At 44.1% G+C, this 12,109-nt stretch overlaps 1 protein-coding gene and 1 long non-coding RNA gene across 2 annotated transcripts in view; one reads left to right on the top strand and one right to left on the bottom strand.

Annotated features, from left to right (window-relative positions):
• The window catches only part of LOC130367855 (uncharacterized), a 401,538-nt gene that overhangs the window by 62,974 nt on the left and 326,455 nt on the right, over positions 1 to 12,109 (bottom strand). The window lies entirely within an intron of this gene.
• LOC130367851 (adhesion G protein-coupled receptor E1-like) overlaps positions 1 to 12,109 on the top strand; it is a 117,796-nt gene that overhangs the window by 63,443 nt on the left and 42,244 nt on the right. Inside the window, exons 4-6 of the mRNA XM_056570738.1 lie at positions 844 to 984; positions 3,799 to 3,837; positions 11,946 to 12,025. Coding sequence (XP_056426713.1) covers positions 844 to 984; positions 3,799 to 3,837; positions 11,946 to 12,025 — 260 coding nt within the window. The remainder of the gene's footprint in view (positions 1 to 843; positions 985 to 3,798; positions 3,838 to 11,945; positions 12,026 to 12,109) is intronic.

Genomic DNA, 12,109 nt, shown 5'->3' with positions numbered 1-12,109 from the left:
AAACACTTCAATTATAATTATACAGTAGGTCAGATCACATTCACCTCATGGCTATATTTCTCAAAAAAAAAAAAAACACTTTGAATAAGAAAAAGGATGAAAACTGCATGTAGTGTGAACTGACACTAACCTACTTAAGAGCTCAGCTGTTTAGGTTTCTGGTTGCTGGAAGTCTAACCAGGTTAATAAATTTGAATTGAACAACCCCCTCTTTGCAAAGCCAAAGGTTTCATGGGAAATGAATGCAGCATGACCATTTTAGTTTTGCTCTGCAATCAAAATCAAAACATGGCCCAAAACGCATGTACACCACATCAGCTAAACAGAAGGAATACACAAATGCCTCTACATTATTCTCTAATAATATACTATGATGTGCTATATAAGCAAAAAAAATTATAATTCCCAGAATGCTTCTTTAAAAATCGCTAAGCATGTATGTTTACAAATACTAATAGGCGTGTTCATTTTAAGAGGATCACCAATGGAAAATATTACTACAGTATGCTTAGCATGTCACAATATTAAGGTGCGGGTTGGCACGAGCAATCATACTGTCACACAGAGAATTAGGCTGCATTTATACTACTGTAGGTGGCACAGATCTTCTGTTTTATCAGATTTGACAGAAAGAATAGCACAGTATGCATGCCTAATCTTTCACCATAATGACAGACATCATGAAAGAACCCGATGGACCCCATTATAGGACAGGCATAGTTGGCGTCCATTGTATGACCGATCCGAAAATGTGCTATGGTTTCCGATTGTAACAGAAACCATGGGGGTAATGTGAACCCAGTCTTACATGTAACTAGGTACAGTATTTGTTCTGTCTTTCAGATTTAAATGAATGTAACAAGAATCATGGATGTGGAAAAGGAGCAACTTGTAAGAATACACTTGGGAGCTATTATTGTGAATGTGACAAGCAAAACTCCACTAAGTTCTGCCCTAATAAAAATACAGAAAATTATTGTGAAGGTAAGCAAATTTCTAAGTATTTGATAATATTACATAACATTACTAAGCTTGTTCCAGGAGACTTTTTCTAGAAGTGACGTATCACAGAGAGAGGAATTAGAGGTTACACGTGTAAAAATTGGTTTGGGATATAGGCGTTGCGCCGACATGCTGGATAATACTGGTAACATTGTGGTGGGTACTCATGATTGTTCTTTAGGCTGCCCTATCGAAGGGCAACATACACTAGTTCCAGACACCCTTACAATCTTTTATGAAGCTCATCTCATAAATCCAGAGTTTTTGTCCAGGACATTAAGGGTCTATTCAAACATACAGTATCCTGGGAAGATTCAAGTTCACCTTGAAATCTGCAGAACAAAATCCTGCGCATCAAATTCTGCTCATCAAATCTGCGCAAAATACTGTACATGTGAATACACCATAAAGTGGAACTCTGCACCTAAACATCTTCAAAGGATAGGGGATAAGATGTCTGATCGCGGGGGGTCTGGCAGCTGGGACCCCCTGCGATCACTGGCACGGCACCCCAGTCATCTGGTGCACAGTGTACTCCGAACCATGCTGAATGACGGGCGACCACAGCTTTCATGCCCCCTTTATTCAAGTCTAAGAGAGGAGGCTTGACGGCTATGTACTAGCCGTCATGCCCCATCCCATAGACATGAATGGAGGGGGGATGGCGTGACATCAGAAACACAGAAGCTCTAACCTTTGCAGGGGGTCCGGCCGCTGGGATAGAGGATCCTTTGGATAGGGGATAAGATGTCTGGGGGCCGAGTACCCACACTAGTCGGACCTGACACTGCTGCAATTTGGTTCCTGGTTTTGCTTATCAAGCACAGGTAGGCTAGCGGTTAGGTCTAGCACCATTTGAGAAACCTTGGCGTTGGTGTGCGGGCCCAGGTGTGTCCTTCATATAAGGATATACTGGCTAATGTCTAAATTTTAACATCAGTTTTGAGGGTTAGTTAAAGGGGTATTCCAGGCCAAAACTTTTTTATATATCAACTGACTCCGGAAAGTTAAACAGATTTGTAAATTACTTCTATTAAAAAATCTTAATCCTTCCAATAGTTATTAGCTTCTGAAGTTGAGTTGCTGTCTTCTGTCTAACTGCTTTCTGATGACTCACGTCCCGGGAGCTGTGCAGCTCCTATGGGAATATTTTCCCATCATGCACAGCTCCCGGGATGTGACATCATCATTGAGCAGTTAGACAGAAAACTTCAGAAGCTAATAACTATTGGAAGGATTAAGATTTTTTTAATAGAAGTAATTTACAAATCTGTTTAACTTTCCGGAGCCAGTTGATATATATATAAAAAAAAAGTTTTTGCCTGGAATACCCCTGTAATGTCATTGTTTACATCCACCACAGTAGTGAACCTATATTGTGGTCCACAAATGCAGGATCTCCACCCCAGCTAAGAGTGCACAACTGCACTTGGGGTTGAGTATCATCTGCCATTTTAGACCACCTCAGTGATTTTGTCCAGCAAATGATTTTGGTGTCCACAGTAGTCATGGACATTCATTCATGGGCTGCCGATCCCTCCGCTCACTGGCTGTTTACTGACAGCTTTCTGATTATGCTGTGTTTAGACTGTTGTCCATCAGTTACGGGAGGAATGAGAGGCAGCATTGCACTTGTCTCACTCTGGAGGGCTCTTTTACTAGTTCATGCTACTCTCAAATAAGGCAGTATAAGCCTAGAGACAGATTTCCTTAAAATAAATGGGAATAAATGTGCTTTATCAAACAATGCTATGGACAAGATTTGTTACCAGGAGAAAGCAGAAATCATATCACACTAAGAGTAACATCCAGTTTTCTGAATGGACTGGAGATGTAGGCAGGAACATAAACACTACAATATGAGGCCTTCTTAATTCTGAAGTGCTAGTTTTTACACAAGATGCAAAAAAGAAGTCTTTCTGTTTCAAGCTTTACTTTTAAGAGGGAAAAGGCAACTACCAGACATCTCAAACATGAAGTATGTGACAGAACTACAGAGAGGCACCCACACCGTTTGGGTGAAAACACACACCTGGTTGCATTGTGGTTGTGTGTGTTGCAGTGGGCACCATATGAAGAGAAGTCATATTTTCTAACACATATAATGAGAGAGCAATCTTATTCTTCATGATTTCCCATCACCGGCTGAGGGGGAATATCCCTGTGGCATACGATTAGGTGATCTGCAGTGTTAGTGCCGACTCCCAGAAGCAGAAAGAAGATTGCATCGGAGGACATCATTTCCCACTTATTTCCCACAGAGAACTTTTTATTTGCTCTCCATTTGTTTCCTCTTCTCATCATTTACAATTTTTCTCCCCTGCATCTCGCATACACAGGAACCCAATACTGAATACTACCGGCTTTCTCCAGCTATTTGAACCTTTATAATCACCCTAAAATTGCACCTCTATTTTCCCACCTCTCTTATTCTGTAATAGTCTGTCAATTAGTAAGATTTTGTTAATTGTACTTGCTTGTTTATTATATGTTCATATCGAACAGTATAAAAAAAAAAAAATTTTTTTCTAGTTATGGCCTCAGTATACACTCAATACACTTCAGTCATAATGTGTTTTAATTTAAAAAATTTACAGATATTAAAGAATTGAAAGATATGATAACGTGTAATTACATCCATGAACTGATTATGACTAGACAAGAAGGCAACAGGGATAAATGTTACAATAATTGGAAATCCATCTATTTAATAAATTATTCCACTTGCATACCATATGGTTATAAGATTGACCCCCTTCAAGCCACCATGTAAATACAACATTTCTTTCTTTCTAGCTGAAGTTCTTCCACCTCAGACAACGACATCCCCACCAGGTATGGCTACTATTACATTACTGAGTAACCTACAATTACAGATGTAAAACAGTGGTAGATGACACAAAATAAAACTTTATAGGTACCTATCTTATAAAGGATGGCTCCTATTACTCCCTTTTTTTCTCTGGAAATGTTCATGTTTAAAGTTTATATGCTATTTACCCCCTTTCCCTACCTTAAAAAAATGTCCTCAATACACACTTGCCCTGCAGACCCACAAGTGGAATAAAGGCTCCTATTTACACCTATTAATATAGTCTCACACTTTCTCGTGTGGCAGGTTTACTCTATGGCGCAAGCGCCACTTCACCCAGGAAGCGGCACATGCAGCATAGAGTAAACCTTTTACATGAGCAGGGAGGGAGGTGATGCATAGGGATGAGCTGGGCGGAGTGACCGCCCGGCCGATGATGACGTAGGGGTGCCCGGAGCTCCAGCTGTAGCTCCACCCATGCCCCAAAGACGTAATGTACATAAGAAGAAAAAAAAAGAATAATGGGGAACAGCTGGAAATTTCGGGACACGGTAGGCATTGTTTTCCTCAGTGGGTTATACTGATGACTAGATATGAGCAAATTTTTTAAAAATTCGATTCGCTGTATTTCCCCCCAAAATTTGTTTCGGTCTGAATTTATTTGCAGCAAATCACTATTAAAAACAGTTATAATACTGTTATTCAGTATGACATGCAGATCAGAGGCGCCGCTATTAGAATCACTGTCGCAGGGCTGCACAATGACAGAGCCTGGAGGTGGCATCCCTATGAGGAGACCATATAGTGGCTGAATGACACAGTGTGCACGTGGCGGCAGCATGAGGAGAACATATAGGGGCTGAATGACACAGCCTGGAGGTGGCAGAAGTATGAGGTGACCATATAGCTGCTTAATGACACAGCGTGGAGGTGGCAGGAGCATGAGGAGACCATATAGTGGTTGAATGACACAGCCTGGAGGTGGTGGCAGCATGAGGAGAACATATAGTGGCTGAATGACACAGCCTGGAGTTTGCAGCAGCATGAGGAGAACATATAGTGGCTGAATGACACAGCCTGAAGGTGGCGGCAGGATGAGGAGACCACATAGTGGCTGAATGACACAGCCTGGAGTTTGTGGCAGCATGATGAGAACATATAGTTGCTAAATGACACAGCCTGGAGTTGGCAGCAGCATGACACCACAAAGTGGCTGAATGGCACAGCCTGGAGTTGGCGGCAGCATATAGTGCCTGAATGACACAGCTTGGAGTTTGCAGCAGCATGAGGAGAACATATAGTGGCTGAATGACACAGCCTGGAGATGGCGGAAGCATGAAGAGACCATATAGTGGCTGAATGACACAGCCTGGAGGTGGCGGCAGCATGAGGAGAGCATAAGGTGGCAGTTTGAGACAGCTTAAAGCTGGCATCAGCATGAGGAGAACATATGGTGGCAGAATGAGACAGCCAGGAGCTGGCATCAGCATGAGGAGAACATATGGTGGCAGAATGAGACTGCATGGAGGTGGCATCAGCATGGGGAGAACATATGGTGGCAGAATGAGACAGCCTGCAGCTGGCATCAGCACGAGGAGAACAAATGGTGGCAGAATGAGACAGCCTGGAGGTGGCAGCACCAGCATCAAGAGTCCAAAAAGTGACCTGATGACAGCGTGGTGCAGTGGGTGGCAATACCAGTACCCGTGATGAAGGTGGGTGAAAAAAGGAGAACTTTGCATCAGATGTGTGGCATCAGGCAGGTGGCAGGATAAGAATAGTAGCTGAGGCAGGTAGTCAGAAGAAATTTTTTGTAAAAGTGTTAGTGTGCAAAAGTAAGTATTGAGGATATGCATTACGTAAAACTTAACTTTTAATTATATGCTTAGGATAAAATATATGGACCCCAAAATTTTTTTTTTTATTAATCAAAAGGAAAGGTGTGCAAAAAACACCGTGTGCCACCTACACCATGAAGTATTAATGTGATGCAAAGACCCTTGTAAGCGGTGGGGGTAAAAACTTCCCCTGTAAAGCCCTACTCTCGCATTATTAATTCCCTTCTTGGCAAGTGTTACTCACCCTAAAAAGGGTGGCCCCACACAAGAACCTCTCCCTATTTCCACCTACAAACACTGCCATTTCCCAGGGTTTTTAGGTGGAAATAGGGATTGGTTCCTGTGTGTCGCTGCCCTTTTGAAGACGAGTAACACTTTCCTTGAAAAGGTGGAAGGGAACAATGTATTGTCCATTGTAACAGGTGGGGGTAAAAACTTCCCCTGTAAGGCCCTACTCTCGCCCTATTAATTCACTTCTTGGCAAGTATTACTCACCCTAAATAGGGGAGCCACACACAGGAAACTCTCTCTATTTCCACCTAAAAACCCTGGGAGATGGCAGGGTTTGTAGGTGGAAATAGGGAGAGGTTCCTGAGTGGGGCTGCCCTTTTTATGGTGAGTAACACTTGCTAAAAAAGAAATTATGAATGCAAGAGTAGAGCCTCACAGGGAAAGAGACCATGGCCAATCTACTCTGATGCATCAGGCATTGGTGGGTGGAAATCCTGGCTGATCCATGCCTGATTCATTTTCACAAAGGTCAGTCTCTCCATATTTTTCGTGGACAGACGAGTTCTCCTTGGGGTTATTATGGCCCACGCCGCACTAAACACCCGCTCTGATGGCACACTACTGGCCAGGCAGGACAGCTTTTTCAGGGCAAATTCTGCTAGTTGCAACCACAAAACAAGTTTGCCTGCCCAGAAATGCAGCAGATCTTCAAGGTGTGTTGGCATGGTCATGTTAAGGTAGGCCAAAACCTCCTGGTTCAGGTCCTGCTCCAGGTCTACCTGCTGCTGATGAGTTGCTTCACAATGCGGGTGAAGAAAGCTACTCATCAGTGACTGCATGCAGTAATTTTTCCGCCACGATTTCCCGTCACTGTATAACGTCCGCAATGGATTACGGGCATATACGGGTGCAAACGGGCAGTTACAAAATCCCATAGATTGCAATGCGATTTAGTCTCGGCCGTCAGGGGTTTTGTAACGGCCGGCGTTCGCTGAAAATCGTGATGGAACATGCAACGGAACTTCTATAACGGAAAAATCACTATTCTGAAAGGAACCTAACACGTGTGCCATACAGGGCGCATGCCTCAGGCTTCCTTGTTGCAGCGCAGACAAGATGTTTTTCCCGTTGTCAGTCACCATGGTTCCCATTTCCAGTTTTCGTGATTAAGCCATGATTCGATTTGTTGATGAATGCCTTTTAGCAGTTTCTCCCCTGTGCGACTCCGTTGACCAAGACAAACCATATGAAGAACAGCGTGACACCGCCTTGCCCTGCACACATGGTATTCTGGAGGGGCCCTGAAACTTATCCGTGCAGTGGAGGCTGAGGACACGGTGGAGGATAAGGAGGCGGAGTCGCACCCTGTCACAGGACCACTGGCCTGAGAGCGTGGAGGCGGAAGCGGCATGACCTGTCCAAGTTGTCCAACATGGACAGGAACACATTCAGCTTCTGCACCGTTGGAAGAGTGGGCGCATACTGTTGTCTCTTGGACATGGCTTCGCCGATGGATTGCTGGCGGAATGACTGACTCGAAGTAGGATAAGCAGGAGCATCTGGATCGACAGAAGATGGGTATGACACACAGCTCCCTTCGGCTGAGGTGGTTGCGCCTTGGCTGGCTGAAACAGTGAAACAGGCTTGCCACTCGCCCACCACATCGGAGCCACGGTTCTCCCAGGCCGCTTTATGGTGATGCTGCATATGTTGACGCAGTGCCGTGGTGCCAATATTGGGACCCAGGCCACACTTCACCTTCTGCCGACGCATCTTGCATGTGGCCAGGTTAACATCCTCCGGATGCTTGATGAAAAACTCCCACACCGCCAAGTAGCTAATTTTACCACTAACAGTCTGCACTGATTGACTGCCTCTGCCGTCGACTCCAGGAACCCCTGTTCCGTTACCTCTCGGGAAGGTAGGCTGCCGCAAAGCAGGTGGTCTACCCCAGGCATGTTTGGCTCCAGACTTTCCACTTCTGCCACCATGCTGACTGCCAACCATGCTACCACCTTGCTGGCTCAGCTGCTGCCTCATGGGCAACCTGCAACTCTCTTCTCCTGATGATGATGAAGCCCCTTCTGCACCCAGCTCCCAAGTGTGATTGGCTTCATCATTATCATCGAGTTGTGTCTGCACGTCACTGATGTCCTCCTCAGGTTCCTCAACAGTGTCTGCTTCAGGAGCCTGAATACTCGTAACACCACCTCCCACGCCACTCTCCTCATCCCTATTTGCCCGCCTAGGGGAACAAGCGGTGGATGTCTCCTCCGCTTCTTGGATGGGCAGTAGCTGCTGACTGTCCTCTAGTAGATTGTCCTCACTAAATAGTTGAGCTGAACTCACAACATAAGATACTTCTGTGGGGGAGGAAACAGCATAGGCCAGAGGCAATGGGAAGACAGGGACTGCTCCTGGGCCAAGCCAACCGACTGTTGACTGGGGGTGTCAGATGTCACTTGTGATGAAGTAGATGGCTGTGTTAACCAATTGATTACAGCAGATGGGTTGCTGGTCAAGACACGACTGCTAGCTGATACCGGGAGCTCAGGTCTCTCGCTGCGACTCCTTCTCCCACTCGCCCCTAGTCCGCTGCGACCTCTGCCTGATGAATTTAGGCCTCTGCCACTCCTCTGTGCATGTCCTGGCACTTCTCTGCCTGACATACTGTGCGTATATGAGGGGAGGAAAATGCACTCCTCTATGCTCAAAATGTTATTTGACTACAACACCAGCAGGTGTGTACTTTTGGTTGGCCTTTCACAGTATCTAGGCCCTTAAGACTTTAACAGGAACAAAGTAGTAAACCACTGAGATGTACGTGTGTGGTATGCACTTATAAGGGGAGGACAATTCGCTCCACTACGCTTAAAACAGTATTTGTGTACAACACCAGCCGGTGTGTACTTTTGCCTGGCCTTTCACAGTATCTAGGCCCTTAAGACTTTAACAGGAACAAAATAGTACACCACTGAGATGTACGTATGTGGTATGCACTTATGATTGGAGGAAAATGCGCTCCAGTACGCTTAAAACAGTATTTGTGTACAACACTAGCTGATGTGTAGTTTTGTCTGGCCTTTCACAGTATCTAGGCCCTTAAGATTTTAACAGGAACAAAGTAGTAAACCACTGAGATGTACGTATGTGGTAGGCACTTAGGAGTGGAGGACAATGCGCTCCAGTATGCTTAAAACAGTATTTGTGTACAACACCAGCTGGTGTGAACTTTGCCTGGCCTTTCTCAGTATCTAGGCCCTTAAGACTTTAACAGATACAAAATAGTACACCACTGAGATGTACCTATGTGGTATGCACTTATGAGGGGAGGACAATGCTCTCCAGTATGCTTAAAACAGTATTTGTGTACAACACCAGCAGGTGTGTACTTTTGCCTGGCCTTTCACAGTATCTAGGACCGTAACACTGCTCTCTGTCCCGCTCTCTCTGTGCAACAGAATGCTGATGTGACTGGCAGGTGAATCGCTGCTGGAAAAATGTGCAACACACTCTCTCTCTCTGCAATTTAAGACTGAAGTGACTGCCCGCAAGATGGCTGCCGATTATATAGCGCTGTGACATCACAGGGTGGCTGGCTGCTGTTATGTCTGTCTATATCTGTGTTCACACAGCCATTTGGATTTGCTTGTGTGGGACCAGTTTTACATTCCCTGTTCAGGGAATAGTTAATGCCTCTGTTTTTTTTCAGCCAATAGCTCCTAGGGTGTGTCTATTTAATGTCAGCCCAGTCTAGCCTCTATCCTGACTTGCTAAGATGCTGGACATGCTGCATGGAGCTTTTGGTGATTACATCTTGCTGCTGCCATGTTTGACATGCTGCTTTGGAGCTTTGGCTGAAACACTCTTTGTTTGAGCTTTTAATCTACTATCTCTGTTTTAGCATGCACTTTGTATTTTCTAATGAAGTTCTGTGTTTTATATTTCTGTTATACTACTTTATTTCTATACTACTATATTTCCTACTGGGCCAGCATCCTGTCCACACTGGTGAGTGTGCCGCTGGCCAGTAGTCTATTTGGATTTATTATTAATAGCTACTTCATTAGTGGGGTGGAGTGTCCAGTTTGTGTGTCCAGTGTGAACAGTGTCCTATGTTAGATCCCTGTTACGGCTCCATGGGGACTCCTTGTCTATTGGAGGTTTTCAGAGGGTTTGCTATTCCTGTCTTGTGTTCAGCGTGAATAGTGTTCTATAATTAGATCCTGTGTATTTTGGCATCCCTGTTACCTGTCCATGGGGACTCCGTGTCTACTGGAGGTGTTCAGAGGGATTGTGATTATTCCTGTTTAGCGATAGATCCCGTTTACCTGTCCGTGGGGACTCAGAGGGTATTGTTATTCCTGTGTCTACCGGAGGTTTTTCTAGGGGATTAAGCTTATTCCTGTTTTGTTCTGGAGTATGTTCATATTTATCCATTTTCCTCTCTGGCGTTTTGAACTCTATATGTTTATTTGGTCTTGATTTCAGATTTTGAAGTTCTGTACATGACTACTGATCTATAGTGTCCTCTGTCCACGACCACGGATCTATAGTGTCCTCTGTTCACGACCACTGAGTCCTCTGTTCATGTCTGCTGATCTATAGTGTCCTTCGTTCATGACCGCGTATCCATAGTGTCCCCTGTGCTGCTCACTGATCTGAGTCCTCTGAACTTAATCTGTTCTACAGTTCTATGTTCCTGTTATGTTTCTGGTTTGTGACCGACTATTTATTAGTATGTGTTTTTATTAGGCCCCTGTACTTTAGTTCAGGGAGGGACTGGCATCCAGTTGTCGATTCACCGGTTAGGGTGGATGGGCAAGTAGGTAGGGAGAGTGGTTTTAGGGTCAGTTTAGTGCTCGCTCTGCCTGTCCCTTGGTCAGTCCCTGACACTGATAGGCTGCATGCTGCATGTGATTCAGGGTCATTCCGCTTACCCTTATTTCAGTCTTTCCAGGATTCCTTGCCCCATGTCCTCACATGTGGATCTGCCATTTTAGATGCCCTAGAGCCTGGATCGCAGTAAATGGAGTTTAATGAAGTGATTTGCCTGGTCAAATAGCGGCGATGTTTGCATTTGTTTTTCGAATTTGGATTTGTCAGATTCGATTCGCTCACCCCTACTGATGACAGATTCCCTTTAAAGTTTATATGGGGTTTTCCCCTTTCCCTACCTTGATAGGAGATATCCAAGCCAAAAGAGGTAAAAATAAAAAATAAATTAAAAAAAAGGTAAATTTCTATGCTCACATGACTCCAAAAGGCATCCCAGTTGAATTGTTTGAAAATCGGACCCTCCATAGCCCCCATAAACAGCCTTTGAACATCAGACCTTCAGCCCCTGTGCTTGTTTCCTGTGTGAGCTGCGGGAGGACCTGCCTTCAGAGAGAAAAGCAGGACACATGATTAGGGAAGCAGTGAATATAGATGAGGGAAGTGTGTGTGCCAATCACAAACTAAAGCTCTCTCGGCTCTCTAAGAGCTGAGGAGAAAGAGTGTGACATTGCAAATTGACATCATGTGTGCTAAGAATTACTGGGCTTCCTGCCTGGAGGAAAAGCTGAGAGAAACGTGGTATGTTCTGAGCAAAGATTATACTTGTACATTACAAAGTTATATAACTTTAACATGTGCAGCTTTATAAAGGTCATTTCATTTGGCTGGAGTTCTCTTTTGAAGGAAAATGATGTCAAAGATCTCTTACCAGTAGATTATTCACTTTAGTGTGTATCCATGGTGTAGACCAGAATCATAGATCCAACCACATTAGAAAATAATATGCACAGCTTTTTCTGGACACTCCAAGAACAATATACAAAAGAACTGATTGTGTGAGAGTTGATACATGTCAAACATCGGAAGAAGTAAAACAGTGCTTATTGCATTCGTGTGGCCGTCATTTTCTTTCCATGATACTACTCTATATACATTATTTTTCTTTTCCTGTTTATTATAAAAATAAAAACGATTTGACTGAAAAATAATATTGGTATGTAGAGAAGAATGTTTGTGTTTTTCTTTGTATTTTGCTTAACATTCTCTCCCTTTTTACTCTTTAGACAGCAAAGTGAAGGATAAATGTGATTTTAATAGTTCAGAGTTAAAGGAGAAGGAGAAATGTGATAGAATGAACCCACCAGTAAGTCAATATATCACAGTTTATTATCTGTCATGGTATAGGGTTGGACCGGCTCACAAAGGATCTTCTTATAGGGCCAGGCTT

Source organism: Hyla sarda, chromosome 4, assembly GCF_029499605.1.
Source record: "Hyla sarda isolate aHylSar1 chromosome 4, aHylSar1.hap1, whole genome shotgun sequence".
NCBI lineage: Eukaryota > Metazoa > Chordata > Amphibia > Anura > Hylidae > Hyla > Hyla sarda.
This window is presented reverse-complemented; position numbering and strand designations above follow the sequence as displayed.